This window comes from Taudactylus pleione, unplaced genomic scaffold, assembly GCF_031769625.1.
Source record: "Taudactylus pleione unplaced genomic scaffold, aTauple2 ptg001707l, whole genome shotgun sequence".
NCBI classification, from domain to species: Eukaryota; Metazoa; Chordata; class Amphibia; order Anura; family Myobatrachidae; genus Taudactylus; species Taudactylus pleione.
The window spans coordinates 65,125-82,108 of record NW_028286104.1 but is presented as its reverse complement, the minus strand read 5'-3'; the positions used below and the strand labels follow the sequence as shown (position 1 = coordinate 82,108).

At 43.8% G+C, this 16,984-nt stretch overlaps 1 protein-coding gene across 1 annotated transcript in view; it reads right to left on the bottom strand.

Moving 5' to 3' along the window:
* LOC148439556 (phosphatidylinositol 4-kinase alpha) overlaps positions 1 to 16,984 on the bottom strand; it is a gene marked incomplete at its 5' end in the record, with an annotated part of 130,583 nt that overhangs the window by 48,518 nt on the left and 65,081 nt on the right. The window contains 5 exons of the mRNA XM_088464591.1: positions 3,999 to 4,091; positions 4,942 to 4,962; positions 6,406 to 6,525; positions 16,500 to 16,589; positions 16,763 to 16,846. Coding sequence (XP_088320717.1) covers positions 3,999 to 4,091; positions 4,942 to 4,962; positions 6,406 to 6,525; positions 16,500 to 16,589; positions 16,763 to 16,846 — 408 coding nt within the window. The remainder of the gene's footprint in view (positions 1 to 3,998; positions 4,092 to 4,941; positions 4,963 to 6,405; positions 6,526 to 16,499; positions 16,590 to 16,762; positions 16,847 to 16,984) is intronic.

Below are 16,984 nucleotides of genomic sequence, written 5' to 3'. Positions count from 1 at the left end.
CCAAAAATAGATTTGAATAGAAACCCTGGCCCCTCTGGGAGAATGGAACAGGCACTATAACTCCAGCCTGGAGCATAGTGTGCAATACCTTCCGCAGCTCCGTAGCCTTGTTCCGGTCTGATGGTAGACCCGTGGTGAAGAATCGAGCCGGGGGTCTGTGCCGGAAGGAGAGGGCGTACCCGTGAGAGACCACCTCCAGAACCCAAGTGTCTGTCGTAGTGAACAACCAACACCGGGAGAACTGCAGCAGGCGGCCTCCCACCCTGGGATCCCCCAAGGGGAGACCCGGACCGTCAGGCCGCAGGCTTGTCATCTGGCTTGGGGGCCGGACGTCTGGTACTCCATGCCTGTTTCCGGGGCTTGACCGATTTCTTAGGGCCAGCCTGTCGAGGAAACGACTGTGGTTTGGGCCTGCCCTGGGCCCTAGATGACCGAAAGGACGATGGTCCAGAACCAGAAGGAGCAGCGGCCGACGGGAGACAAGCAGATTTGGCTGCCGCCAGCGTGGCCACAATCTTATCCAGATCCGGACCGAAGAGAACTTCTCCGGTAAACGGCAACGCTTCCAGACCTTTCTTGGATCTGCGTCCGCCTTCCAGGATCGCAGCCACAAGGTGCGACGAGCAGCTACCGCTGCTGAAGAAATTCTAGACACCAGAGTACTAATGTCTAGAGCCGCCTCGTTGATGTAGGTGGCCGAATCACGGAGATTGCCAATCAACTCCGCCTGTTCGGCCGGACAGTCGGATTCAAAAGAAGCCTCTAATGAATCCGCCCAGCGCTCCATCGCTCTGGCAACCCAGCAAATGGCCATAGCTGGCCGTGCTGCCCCCCCTGCAAGGGAATAAGCGGACTTCAGGCAGATTTCTACCTTGCGGTCCGTAGCATCCTTAAGGGAGGACATGGATGGCATCGGCAATGTGGCACTACGGACAAGACGGGTCACGTGAGAATCCACCTGTGGAGGGGATTCACACTTAGCAAAATAATTATCCGCGAACGGATAAGCCACCGCCAGGCGTCTCTGCGGCTGGTATCTTTTGCCAGGTTGTTTCCACGCCTCCTCTAAATGGTCCACCAACTGACCCGAAAGAGGAAAGACTGTGGCATCGCCCTTCACATCTTTGAAAAAGGCATACTTAGATTTAGCCGCTGGGGGAACTTCGTCCTCAATCACCAAGGCTGTGCGGACCGCCCGAATAAGTCCAGGAATATATACTTTGGACTTAGCATCAGCGTCCTTAGTATGGAAAGGTTCCTGATCGTAAGGATCCAGAATCTCCCCATCATCAGACGTCCCTTCGTCATCCTCATAAGGAGCGGACAGAGACGCCACCGGCCTTTTATGAGGCCGCATCACAGACTCCCCTTGCAACACATCCGACAAGTGCTGTACAGAACTCGTCAGGGAGTTAACCCACGCTGGCTCCTGAGAACCCGGGAGCGGGGAAATAGGGAGACTGTGGGGTACCACCAATTGTCGTGGGAACCCCTGCATGGGTGACGACACCACAGACTGCTGGGACAAACCCATCGGAGTAAACGCGGGCTGCGGAGCTAACTGGCCCACTAAAGCTGTTAACGCCTGAGCGAAACAAGCCCAGGGCGGCTCCTGTACCGGTGCTGTAACCGTAATAGGCCGCGCCATGGACAAACACTGCCGGCAAAGGCCCTCCGCGCTACCCTCCCCCTCCGCTAACGGTACTTTGCACGTGGTACACTGTAGCCGGAGGGGAAAATCACTTTCAGACATGATGGCACCACGTATGTGACCTCTCTCACCAATTAAGTATTAAATAGGCGAGAGACCACCCTGCAGCACCGCACCGCAAGGGCTTTAGCAGAAAGAACAGGGACAGTAATAAAGCTGACAGTTTAGAGAAGAAAAGTTACAGGCAGCGCTAGCACAGTCACATACAATGCAGAGAAATAACAATTCCTGCACTAACAGCGCTGATCACTCAACTACACAGACACAGGGCCTGGTAGGACACAGCGCTGCATACACAGACCTGAGCCACAGCGGAGGAGAGGTATGCGGGGGGACCCAGACCACGATGCTTCCTTCCAGACTTCCAGCAGCGTTCACCATGCGTTGCAGAGAAGATGGCCGCCGAGGAGCAGAGAGAAGCTGGCCTGGGGGAGGAGCGCTGACACAGGACCAGTCAGCACAGTGCAGAGAGGGCTGTGTGCAGCGGGGGAGGCGCCGGCTGTGAGACAGGGAAGGCGCGCTCCCCTGGCATGCATTTAACCCCTGGGACGCCGCAGCGCTACCGCTCTGCTGCGGTCCGCTGTCCCAGGGGGTAGTGGAAGCGCAGGTTGGTCGCCTGGCTCCACGCTGCAGCCAGTCCCCAGGGAGCCCCCTGCCTGGGGACTTAGGACCATGTGATCAGCGGGGACCCACCGCGGGACCCCGCTGCTTACCTCTGTCCCCCTTGAATCCGGCCATGGTCCGGAGCATCTGGGGTCACCGCTAGCTGTGACCCCAGACGCCCACCAGCATCCCCGGATCAGTACCGGCGTTCTGGTACCGGCGGGGTGTAGGGAAGACAGCATGGACGTCAGGACTGACTGTCCATGCTGTTCATCCAGATGTGCAGCCACAGCTGCATGAAGAAAAAGCTTCAGGGGCTCTTCTAGCCCCCACTCCAACAGGTGCACCCGACTCCGGCCGGGCACCAAACTAAACTGAGGTGCCTTGGCCCGGGGGCGGGGTATAGGAGGGGGACCTAGTGCATCCTGGGAGGCTGAAAGCTTAACTCTTTGGTGCCCTGCGACTGACGTCACACCTATACCCCAAGGTATCCTGTGGATACCCTATGGACCCTGAAGTAGAAAATAATAATAATGTCCCGGCTGTCTACTGTCGCCTATCTCTGGCTGCATAGATCTCCCCGGTAATAGGGTCTATGCGTGGCCAGGGATTGCGGCGTGGCTTCAGAGGGATAGTGGTGTGACCACGAGGGGAGGGGGGTTCTCTTGTACTTTCTGGCACCATTGTTTTATATGAAATGTGGTTCCGTTATTACTGGAGGGTGGGGGGTGGAGCAGGGGAGCTGAGCTCAGCAGTGAGGGGGCCTCCATGTTACTATATCCATTCAACTGCGACCATTTTGTGGACTAGTATAGTGTGTATAACAGTTACATAACACACAGAGCTTTGCTCCTCAAACACTCCAGTAATTTTTTTGGGGGGACAGTGATCTGGCTCCTACACTTTCATCCTCGCTCTTAGATTTTAGAAAAATTTGTCAAGCCCTGCTTTAATAGCATGTAATATTGAATTTGCCCTACCCAAGTGAGGGACAGAAGCGGAAAGCAAACATTCAAAAAGTCATAGACAGACTCCCAGAATGTTTGAGCTTATAATAATTGAATACATTATTATTTTGATGATAGTTTGACTTTAAGAACTTAATGGAAACATATAATTTTGAAAGTTAATTTATGGAATTATAATAAACCAACCAAAACACTAAAGCCTGACCAGCCAACATAAATAATTGAATAAATAAGGCAGGAAACACACAATAAGTAATAATATAAAACAAGGAAATAAAGAGTATGCACGTTATACCAGTTTTAAAGCAACAAATGTAAAATGTGATTATACAGAGTGAGGCAGTTGTATGGCGGCTCTAACAGGCTTACTGGTCAAACCTTAAAAGGGACGAAGAAATGTCCATGTTTATGCAACTAATTGTCTTCATTCCGAAATTTCAGACATCATGTGAGCAAAATAAATAAAGTAATATTCCTATATTAGTATGTGAGCTAATGTATGCAAACTGCAGATATACCAAGATATACTTTATTACAAAGAGATTGTAGTTTTTGTCAATTTCCTATGTTATAAACATGATTACGGCACATTTTGACCAATGAACATATTCCAATACACCACTTTCTAACAAGACCTCATGGCAGGTTATAAATGGATCCCAATCAGTGGTGAAATTTGGTTTGTCATGAGTGACCATACCCAGGGAGCGTCTTACCTCTCCAGCATAGCGGTTACGGAGGTTCAGAGATGCCATGAAATTGGAATAATCCTTTTTGACACAGGCTGGGCGCTCTGTTAACTGAGTTGCCTGTAAGGAGCATGAAGTGAAACATTTAAAAATACGAAGTGATATTAAGTGTTTGCCTGCTCTATGTTACAGCAAAGTTTTCATCAAAATGCAGACAGTAAAACTGGCTTTGAGCAGAGAGAAGTGTCGCAGGGGGCTATACTCTCTGAAAACCCCCTACCAATTATTTATTCAAATAGTTGGAATCATTATATTGGCATTTTATACAGCCAAAGCTCAGAACATAAACTAAAAGACACAAAGTTAGCGACAGCGTTATATGTAATTTAACAAAATCTGCATAGAGTAATGGACAAGATGTACAGTTTAGTGGTTGTTTTATTGTCACTAGAACATGAAAACGACTGTAGAGTGAAAAATGTGGTGATGTCCTTAAGAACCAATCAGGAGTTTGATTTCATTCCCAAAAACAAACAAGAAAAACGACAACTTCTGATTGGTTGCTACAATAACTTTTTTTGGTTGCACTAGTTTTTTGTAAATGTCCAATTATTTTTGTAAATGTAGTTTAATAAAGAAAAATGTAATATCCTAGCTCAATGGTGTTCCATACACATGTGGTTATGAGTGGTATTTTAGTACACAAAAGCTGTAGCCCCCAACGATCTGCTCTCTGACTACGCCTGCAACAAGACAGAAAGGATTAATAGAACGCCCCCAGAAGAGCCCCCACAAAGTGTGACCCATGCATCTCCCAAGGTGCAATAAAGCAGAATGCTGTTCACCACTCCAAGACAGTGAATTAAGGCTCCAGCAGATGAAAACTGGTAGAGAATACCAAGAAAAGAGAACTGCCTTGGCTGAGAAACGAGGACAGGTTGAGTGGCTAATGGTGAGTGTTAGAACAAACCTGGACAGGGGAAGCTGGAGACTGGAGGGAAGGGCAACAACAGACAATGCATGGCAAGGGCAACAGGAACACATGGATAATGAGATCACATCATCAGTGCAGGAAATGGGAGAAAATGTAATGGTGTTACATTAGTGAAATGACACAAGGTGAAAATAAATAAACAATAACAAACACAAACAAATGATGAACAAGTTGCCGTGCTAACATGTAACGAAGCACATCACAGTACATGCACCAGTGTATGCCACTATGGCTCTGAGACTATGATAACAGTAAGGGACTAGCTTCTCTCCTCCATAATTAAAAATGAAAGGTTTGCTTTACCTACATTTTCTTATACATAGATTAAGTAAAAAGGAAAAGAGTAAAATGAGAACTTCTAATATAGTGGAAACGCCATATGTGCAGTTAAAGGTGTTATTTATCATGTATCAGCACACTAGCCTGCACCACCAACCTAAAGTCTCTCCATCCCCTGATGTTGCTGTACACAAAACACTACATTTTAAGACTAAACATTATGTAAAGGAGACATCACATAACATATTGTAGTTTATATTTTATTGTATATCTATATCTATCAGGAGAAAAACAACCGACCACAAAAAAACAAGAAGTGGTGTCAATAACAAGAACTATCTGACAATGACATGATAATAAATGTTTTGTGTATCAATAAGAGTACCTGCAAATAGACTAAACTACAAAACTCTAATGCGGCGTACACACGGTACGATTAAACAGGACTATATGAATGATATCGACCATCGCCCGTGCATGCAGGCCAACATGATCGATATCGACCATGTTAGCCTGTTTACTATAGGGACGTTATAGTAGTTGGGGGGGTTGCTGCATGTGCTGGATGTTTGATCCAGCACATGCAGGACGATCAGACAACGATCGTCTTATCATTGTCTGATCGTTAATTCGCTCCGTGTGTACGGAGCTTAAGTATTCAAATCAAACAAGAAATCTATTTTGTACAGGAAGACGGATGTACAACTACAATACATATTGCACATGCATCAACATTTTAAATCAATGCAAGATTGTTGCTAAGGATTTATTATAAATATTGGTTTGTTTTATTAATAGGTCTTTAAATTATGATGGGGCAGTGCCTTCTAATGGCCAGCAAATTACACTAATAGTTTTCAATAAAAAGTATATGGTGAATATCTTTATAGCGAACTGCTGAAAAAGTGACAATCGCATGCACTATGAAGTTACTCCAGAGAATTTAACACATTACTCTGTAAGCGGAAAGTGCTAGTTCACCTTGAATATCAAAATGGCCAGCGTATGGTATCTAAAATGTATGTGAACGCACTATAGAAAACAATATATAAAATAGTAAACAGAAAAGAAAAACACTTTAGTTAGACTAACATTAATATCATTCTACAGTAGCCAATGCATAAAGTGATTGCTGTAAGCCAGAAAAAGATTGTTACTCACCCCTAGCGTTGTGTTCTGCCTGTTATAACCAGCGAAATGCAATATGCTTTCAGTGGCCATAGCAAGGCCTGTGTGCTGAGATAGACCAGACATCCAGTTCTGGAGCTTGTTCAGGTATTCCTATAGGTCAGGATTAGAGAGCAGTTCTCACATCACACACCAATCATTGCCTTGTAAAATTGCTTTACTTGTTTAAACATCTAATATATTAATTAGCATAGATAGGAGAAGGTTAAACTCCATGATTAAAAGTACTGAGCGACAACGAGAGACATGCAGGAGATCCTAGTTAAAATCCCATTTTGAATCCCATAGAAAAAAGATTCTGCATATCTTAAATATAAGTTTTAACATAAAATCAATACAATAAAATTTGTGGTAAACATATATAGTACACCAAAAGGTGTATGATCTACATTCAAGCCATTGTTCATGCACTAATTATTGCAAATACATGGTTTAAATAGTTATAATACCACCAAATCAAAGCTGTGAAACAAAAACCTGTGTCATTCTATTGGAATATCTTACAGATGAAAATTACAGACATCCACGTAACAGGCAATCAGGACTAAACATAGAAAATATATCCTCACTGTAGAGAGAGAAATGGAGTTGGTCATAAAGGGCGATTAAATATCTCTTTCCAATGACTTGGTAAAATAAATTCTGTAACGGATAGGCATACTTTGCCACTGTGTTGGGGAGGGTGGGTTGCAAACTTTTCTTGGGGTGACTCAGTGTCTGTTGCAATCCCGTTACCAACCACTCTCACTGGTGCTACTTGACTTTAACAGGGGTATTCAATATGGGAGCGATAACATCGTGTTTGCGTTAATACCGGAGGTATGACGTCATTATCGCAGGTTTTACTTTTACACCGTATTCAATTTCAAAGACTTATCGCAGTTTTGAAAAGTCTTTGATAAAAAACGGGGATAACTTTTCACCATTGAATAGGTGTCGAAAAAAAGTGCAGAATTGGGGTTTAGGGGTGCAGGCTTAAAAAACATAGCCTGCACCCCTGGGAATTACATTTAAAAAAGAACTGTGTCAAAAAACGTTTAAAAAAAAAAATAGGGACACCCCAAAAAATTAATTAAAAAATTGGGGTGAAAAAAAAAATTGTTAAACAATAGGGAAATAGGTTCAGGGCTATTCTGCAAGTATGCGGCAGATGTTTTCTAGAATAGAATTATAGCGGCAGGTGCACAATGCAGAATTTTTTAAAACTTACTTTAGGGACATAAAAATATGCTAGTACCCATTTTCATGTACCCCAAATTTGATGGGACCACTTAAAAAAACGAAAAAAATAACCTAAGTGCTCTTCTGCATCACTTCTTCAATGTCGGGAAAAAAACACCTGCTGCGGCTATTTAAATCCCCGACTTTCATTTAAAGGCTAATACGGGGGTACCCATAGTGATCCCCCATGTTTTTACAACTTTAGGGGGGTCTTACAATTTTTTTAAGGAAAAATTCGTAACTTTACGCAAATCCAACTTCGGAGTTTCCCGTTTTCGTTAATTTTATATTGAATACGGGGATAAGCGGGAGCGCGCCCGATACTTTAACGCAGGTAAAAACTCCGATATGAAACGTTAACTTCGACAGTGAAGTTAACGTTTCATATTGAATACCCCTCTAAGTGTCAACTGCACATAACCTTGGTGTCCCCGGTTGTAGAGTTGTAGGAGTCTAGTGGCCACCACCAGTCTCCCTTCAGCAACATCTGGAACCACTTGATTCATGGTGGTTTGTGTAGCCGCTGCCGCACCTCTTTGCTTGTGAATGTGCCTGGATCCTACAGAATGTTTCATTTGAATCGAGATAGCTGGTTAGTGGGCAGGACATTGATTCAGGGTGCTGAACTGAGACAGCCGAGGGATGAGTGTTAAACTCTAATCTCTACATCACAGAAATACATCAGGTATAGCAATCTTGCAGGAATAGAGCAGGATCTTTATGAATAGTAATGTTTATTGCTTATCAATAGTTTTTTAAAAAGCTGGTAAATATACAAAACATCTCCGCTCTTTCAATGCAGTGTACTACACAATGCTGCCTTTAACCAGTCCAGGTTGATTTCCTTATCATGAACCGTGAATAAGTCATGTTCCCACTCCTAACAATGTATGTTGTGGCAGGAAATTTTTCACCACTATCCACGCATTGTCAAAATAAGGGAGATTTGGGGGAGGGGGTTCGCCCCTCTCCTCCCTGGCTCTGACTCCACTAAGGAGTTAATTCAATTACCTGCAGTAATGGTGTTCTTGTGGATGCGCTGTTTTAGCCATTTTTCCCTCATGTCATGAAATGTATTTACAAAACCCACACAATTACCATACAAGGAGATTTCGCATATTTTTGTATGCACCTCCCATGTTTGTATAATGTCTTGAAAATCACCCGTTTTTCATATTAAAAAATATATCCAAAGTGTAACAGAACTACTTCACCCTGCTGTGCTGAAACTAGATTGGAGAAAACAGGCTCTAGTCTATACTATAATATTACAGTCAGCTGTACAGTAAGAAAAAAATGCAGCCAGCGAGTCACTTGCTTACAATGTTCACCCACTACCGACAAGGAGCAGATAAATTACTTCCTCTATGATATTAGGCACCTGGCAGAGCAGAAGTCCTAACAACAGGGGTCGTGTCAACAAACCAAACAGCTACATGTTTATTTTACATAAAAATAAACAACGCTACAAAGAACAACAGGCAGATAATGCTGTAGTCACTTAGGATGAGTAAAGTGTACACAGCTTATGCTGCATACACGCTAGACGATAAGTTGGACGATATGAACAATAACAATATAGTTATCATTCATCGCGTTCAATATCGTCCAGTGTGTATGCAAGGCATCTTTAATGATGCCCGTTCCCGCGGATCGTTAACTATGTCTTTCATCATCCATACTTGCAGGGCAACCGGACGTTATAGTCAGGTTTTGCAAGTACGGGGATGAGGGAGGGTGCCCAACCACTTCCATTTGCATTTCCTGTTGATCACTGTTGGCTCACCACTCACTGGGGTGAGCTGGCATTCCCCACACCCACATGTCGGCTCTCTGGCATGCTCACCTCACATGAATCATGCGATACTCAAAACGTGAACTCAGTAACTGAATAGCAGCAGAGTCGAAATGCTCACTTTAGTAAAATAGCCATCAATGTTTGCAGATTCTTAACCTGTGAGCTACCACTAGGAAACTGTGGTCTGGAAGATTTAGGGGGAGACATATCTATCCTTCTAAAGAGGTTGTCTGTCTAAATCACTGCTGCCGATGGGAGAACCGAACACGGAACTAAAAAAAGTCCATATTCATCCCTTGTTCAAGGTTGTTTCCAAGAAATAAATCGGTTGGGAGGTCGCCCATAAGTGTCATAAGATCTCCTGGACAGTCAGTTGGTTTTACTTATTTTACAAGTGAATCACCCTGGTCCATGTTTGTACTTCTGCGACTGTACTCAAAGGAAGTTGTGTGTTTTAGCTTTGGTCTGTCAGGGAAGAGGGGGAGAGCAGCCCCCTCTCCACCTTGGTCCACTAAATCTGGGATGGTTTAAATCTGCCACCGAGACTACTTCCACAATTTGGTTCTTCTTGTCCCTGCTGCACTCCACATACAGCAGGACTTCTTCTCTTATACTAGCTCCTGCACAGGGCTACTGTGGGGGCTCTCTGTAATTATTATTATCCTTTATTTATATAGCACCACAAGTGTACCGCAGCGCCTTACAGAGTACATAAACTAATAAGTGAACAAGTAACTTACAGTACATTACAGTGCAGGACAAGGACATGATTTATATACAATGCTGCAATAGTGATTAAAACACTCACAATAAGCAGCAGGGAGTTATCAGTCAACTGTTAGGTGCCCTTGTGGACAGTAAGGAGTAGAAGAAAGTGTAAAGAGAAGTACATGGGGGAAGAGGTCCCTGCTCGTGAGAATTTACATTCTAAAGGGACGGGGTAGACAGACAGGCGTGACACAGATGGGGTAGACAGGGAGGAAAGAGCATGGAAGGCCTTGATGAAGTAATGGGTCTTGAGGGCCCGTTTGAAGATCTGTAGAGAGGTGGCGAGTCTGGTAGGGATGAGAGCGAGCAGCAGCATTGAGAACCGATTGTAGTGGAGAGAGGTGGGAGACTGGGAGGCCAGCTAGGACAAGGTTACAGTAGTCCAATCTGGAGATGACCAACGAGTGGATGAGTGTTTTAGTAGCATTCAGGAAGAGGAAGGGTCTAATCCTGGAAATATTTTTGAGATGGAAACGGCAGGACAGCAAGAGGTGTTGAATGTGTGGTTTAAAGGAGAGGGAGGAGTCTAGGATAAAGCGCACTTTGGGGCTAGAGGAGACAGTTGTGCCATCAATAGATAATGAAATAGTGGGAAGTGAGGTAATGGAAGCGGGTGGGAAGATGATCAGCTCAGTCTTCAAGTGCATACACACTTAATTTTGGAACCAATGATTTTCTGTCAGATTATCTGTCAGATTTTCCCTTGAAAAAGTGAACTATTTTTTGAAGTGTAATAAACGATTTTTACAACGATGAACGAAAAATGTTCCTTCCCTTAATGAAAATCGTTATGTTGGACAGTCTGAAATGAACTACAAATGGGAGCGCGCTTGAACGATTTTCGTTCATCGTTATAACGCAGAAACTGAACGATTTTTTTGAACAATTGAACGATAACGACGTCGTTATAGTTAAATCGTTCAAAAAATTGTTACGTGTGTACGCTCCTTTAGACATGTTAAGTTTAAGAAAGCGCTGAGACATCCAGGAAGAGATAGCAGAGAGACAGTTGGAGAAATGGATGAGGAGAGAGGGGGGAGAGGTCAGGGGTGGAAAGGTAGATTTGAGTATCATCAGCATAGAGATGATATTGGAGGTCAAAAGAGTTGATGAGTTCACCTAAAGAGAACATATAGGGAGAATAGCAAAGGGCCAAGAACAGAACCTTGGGAAACTCCTACTGGTAGTGGAAGTGGGGGGGGAAAGGAGTCATGAGAGGAGGCAGAGAAGGAACGATCAGAGAGGTAGGAGGACAGCCTGGAGAGGGCAGTGCCATGTAGACCAAGAGAGTGAAGGATTTGCAGGAGGAAAGGGTTGCCTACAATGTCAAATGCAGCAGAGAGGTCAAGGAGAATGAGCAGAGAGTAGTGGTCCTTGGATTTGGCAGCAAGGAGGTCATTGCATACTTTCGCAAGGGCAGTTTCAGTGGAGTGGAGAGAACAGAAGCCAGATTGAAATGTGTCAAGGAGAGAGTGGGAGGAAAGAAAGGTGGTAAGGCGGTTATAAACAATACGCTCAAGGAGTTTGAAGCAAAAGAAAGGAGACAGATGGGTCGGTAGTTGGTGAATGCGATAGGATAACGGGTAGGTTTTTTAAGAATGGGGGCGACAAGGGCATGTTTGAATGCAGAAGGGACAGTGCCAGATGATAGGGAGAGATTGAGGAGTTGGGCAAGATGGGAACAGACAGAAGGAGACAGGTAACAGAGGAGACGCGAAGGGATAGATGTAAAGTAGGTGGCAAAGTCAAGGGCAGAGAGTGAGGAGGGGAGGCGAGGAGGGGATGGGTAGAGGAGGGAGTTGAAAGTAGCAAAGAGACGACGGGGGTTTGAGGAAAGGGAGGAGATGAGGTTCTTGAAATATGATTGTTTGGAGAGGGACAGGGCAGCACTGTAGGATGAGAGAATAAATTTGAAATGGAGGAAGTCTGCCTTAGAGCGTGATGTCCTCCACTGACGCTCTGCAATTTATGAACACTTTTGCAGGTATCTGGTGCATTTGGAATACCAGGGTTGTGGTGTGGATCTGCGAGGGTGAGCAGTTATTGCTGGAGCAACAGAGTCAAGAGCAGAAGTAAGGGAGGAATTGTACAGGGAAGTGGCTTGTTCAGGACAGGGGAGGGAAAGAATAGGGGAAAGAAGCGAGTCCAGCAGGGAGGAAAAAGCAACAGTGTCAATAGCCTCAATATTACGCTTAGTAATGGTAGCCTTAGGAGGTAAAAGGAAGGGAAGGAGAGAGGGATAAGTTAAAAGAGAGAAAGTGATGGTCAGAGAGGGGAATGGGGAATTGGAGTAATCAGAAATATCACCACGGTGAGTAAAGACCAGGTCAAGTGAGTGCCCACTCACATGGGAGGGTGAGGAGGTCCATTGGGAGAGACCAAATGAAGATGTGAGAGTAAGGAGTTTAGAGGCAGAGGATTCTGTGGGAATGTCAATTGGACTATTAAAATCACCTAGGATAATGGAGGGAAGGTCTGAGGAGAGAAAGTGAGGGAGCCAGGAAGCGAAGTTGTCAAGGAATTTGGAGGGAGGGCCAGGGGGACGGTAAATGACAGCTACTCTGAGGTGTACTGGTTGGAAGGGGCGTATAGCATGAACCTCAAATGTGGGAAATGTAAGGGAATGGTTCAGATGGTACTAGCTGGTAGGAATAACTGGCGGATAGACGGACCCCAACACCACAACCATGGTGACACCCAGACCCGGGTGTGTGGGAGAAGGTGAGACCCCCAGAGGAGAGAGCAGTAGGAGAAGTGGTGTCAGAGGGTGAAATCCAGGTTTCAGTAATGGCTAGGAGATGTAGAGAGTTGAAGATGAAAATGTCATGGGTGGGGACCAGTTTATTACAGACTGACCTGGCATTCCAGAGGGCACAGGATAGAAGGATAGCATTCGTGGGAGAGATGTGAATAAGATTATTAGGGTTGCTGTAGCGTGGAGGTGATATTAATTTGCGGGATTGATATGAATAAAGTGTAGCGATGGTGCAGGCACCTGAGCTAGAAAGGGAACCTGTAGGAGGTGGGGAGGATGGGAGTTGTGGATGGCAGTGGGGTGAAGTGACAGGGAGAGGAGTGTAGGAGGAGGGGAACAGTAGTGGGTTAGTAGGACAAAGAGGGGTAGAGCAGGATGAAAGTGGAGAATTGGGAGAGGAGGGGAAAGTAGGCAGACAGAGGAGGGGGGAGAAGGGGAGGAGGAGGTGGAGGAGACAAGGGGGAAAGGATAAAGGTGGAAGCAGGGGGCATAACAGAGGATTAGGTAAAGACTGAGTGAAGGAGGGAGTGGAAGAAAACCTTGTCATAGTGTTGATAAGTAAACTAGAGGGACGAATATTGGAAATATAAATGAAATATGAATGCAAGAGAAAGTGCAAGAGATTTGCAGAAATGCAAGTGAAAGAACAGTGTTGGTAAATATGTATGCACATTAACACACGTTTGTTATTGAGCTGAATAAAAGTGGGGATAGAATGCAGAATTTGAATAATAAAGTAGACTGTAAGCAGATAAAAGATGTGAGGTGAGGATAGGCAAGACAGCTATGATAAAAGACAGTATTTCCAAGTGGAGAGGCAAACTGACAAAGGCACAAATACGGTATGCATTGGGATGTATGTGAAAATCAGAAGGCCAGCATTATTAATAGCAATAGAAGTGTTGAGTTCTTGCCGTGACCACACAGGGGAGTCCAGCTGTAACAGTCCTGGATATGTAGACAGCAGAGGTATGTTGTGATGAGATTTTGAATTAACAATTTTTAATGCAAATTTGTTCTTAAGGCGCATATCCACTATACGATATAAATGGACGACTGAACGATATCATTATCATTCATTAATTGTGCAGTGAATGCCGGCAACGACCAGCGATGTGCGATCCCGCTGGTCGTTGTTGGCCATGTCATCGCCTGTACATACTGCCCAATCTGACGATATCGTCAGGTTGTGCATGTTCGGGGATGAGGGAGGGTGCCTGCACTGAACGACATATCATTCAGTGTGGGAACATTGGGCCTGATTCAGAGCTAGACGCAATTAGCGCTCGCTCGTCCTGAAAATAGGGGTGGCTATTCAAATGAACCGTTCGCTCTTTGCGGTCTGTTCACGCCTCTAGGTCTGAACGAGCAAACAAAACTTGCGGTCGTTTTTTGGGAAACTACGTCATGTCCGCTATTTATTAGATTAATCGAGTACATCGACCAGGGTATGAACTGCTCGCTATTCTTGTGGTTGGTTTTTGCTACCACAATTTTGCGAGCAGTTCTGGCTATAAAATAACCCAGTGACGTGGTCAATGACGCTGCTGTATTAATTATGCACACCCTTAAAACGCCCGTTTTGACCTTTAAGCACGCCTGCGTTCGGATCTCCACTCCCCGTTTTCAAGCACCTTCCCCTGTTACCACCCACATACGCCTCATTCTGTCACTCAAAATAGCAGGCATTCGCTATTTAGCGAACAAACGATTTTCGGCCGCACTGACTGGTTCACGCATGCGTATTAAAATCCGTACGCATGCGCAGTTGGGCAAACATCGCTCGGAGCGAACGAGCGGCCGCTTACGAGCGGCTCTGAATCAGGCCCATTATCCACTGCACAGTATAATGAATGAATGATAACGATGTCGTTATCGATCAATCGTTCTTTCATCGTGTAGTGGATATGCACCTTTATATTGAGTGGATTGTTGAAAGATGGAACTTAACAGTATTCTCCTTCTGTTTATCTTCGGTATAAAGACGGTATAGCGCTACAGTTAAGCACTTAAAAAAAAACTGCACTTTGAAAAACAGCACCCTCCAGCCAGGCCTACAGCCTAGATAATGATACTTATACAGAGATGCAGGTAAGTGTGGACACTAATTAATGAAAATACTTCCATTGGCCAACCAAAAGAAAGCTAGCAATAAAATGGCTTAACAGGCAACACATACCAAACATCTAGGGCTAGAAATAAATCATACCTTTACTCAGTCAATAGACTGGAGAGAATCCTTATAACAAACTATCTACTATTACAAATAATAAGGCATTAAGAACAATAGCACATGGCATCAGTATAGAAATATCTGGTTACCTATTAGGAAAATTAATAAACCAGACACAAGAGGCGCAATACTCTGCAGTACAATTCAGTATAGAAATATCTGGTTATTTATTAGATAATAAAAAAACCTCTAGACTTGAGCTAGATCAGAAATTTCCCTTGTTGGGGCACTCTCATTGGCAACAAATATTAGTCAACAACATTTCTGGGCTGTTCATGACAGAAAGAATCACTAAGGCTACGTTGCCCCCAGTGAGTGCTGTGGCAGTTAGGACCTTGGGAGTGTACGCTCCATAATAATTGACGCTGTGCTTCAATATATCATAGGGTAAAGAATCTATCTATTACTCTGCTGTTTATAAAAGATCGCTGGTCATACTCAACTAACAATCAAAAAATGGTATGGTATTAAATAATACGTAAATTGAGTAGATGTGTGCTGCATATCAGAATGGTTTTTTAATCTATAAACCAATTATATTCACAAGATTCTCATACATTTAATTGATTGCACTTTGCCCAGTGTTTTTCCACTGCATGCATTGTTATATATATATATATATATCAGCCTTATTTTTAAAGTGATTTATACATGGGCTAAAAGTGCAAGGTTGTACAAAATAGGGAACAATGCATGCAGTGAAAAACACCGGAATGAGTGTTGATTAATTAAAGGGAGACCCATAATCACTGTTTGGAGTCTACTATATAACCCTTATATTTTAGATTTATATGACAATAAAGGTTATGTTTTAATTATAATATCATTACATATAACAGTAAGAGTGCCCCAACAAGGGAAATTTCTGATCTAGCTCTAGTCTAGAGGTTTTTGTTACTAGTATGTTGTATACTTTTCCCTGGGAGCACCACCAACACAGTGAAATATCAGATTTATGATCTATGATTATTACAGTTGGTTCTAAAGATTTGGTTTCTAAATTCCGGTGCAGGATTCTTCGATCTGTTTAACAAATACCTATTATGTTATGCCTTGTCCCATTCTAAGTACACAGGTGCTTAAGGCAGCACAAACATCTATGGATCTCTACGCTCCACTGGACTACTATGGTTCGAATTATTGTAATAAGTTTCTACTATGCACAGGTTAAAATAAATATGCTGTATGAACTGTACGTCAAGGCGTATGTAATTTAATATAACAACCCTCACACAGCCTGTGTCGGTAGGAAGAAGGAGACACAATCATATATATAATTCAAAAAGGAATACCTGCAGGTGGGATTTGGTTACTGAAGGTGCCCACTTCATGGCTTCTTGCAAGATCATTCCACAACGAGCGGCAAAGTCTTTCACAATACTCTGTAATTAATCACAAGTTGATTGACAAATTTGAACCGTTTGAGATTATTAGACATCATCCATATAATTGCTGAACATTCCATTTCAATTTGACAATAACCCCCTTTTACAAGTATGCTAAGGTTCAGTACATGATGCTTAGAAAACATGGTGCTCATAGCAGATGTTATTACCTCTCTGGCCTCATATGTGTCTGGTACAGTTATTCTATATGGAGCATCTGGAATGTCATAATATGGTTGGTCCTTGTGAATGTCCTGAAAGAAATTCCCAAACATTTTCGCCATCAGTGTAAAATTGAAACCACAACAGCAAAGCACTACAATAATTCATTTTTCGGATAATATCATTAGTCTGCATATCATCATATCCAAGTGCAGCAGGGGGAAAGGAAG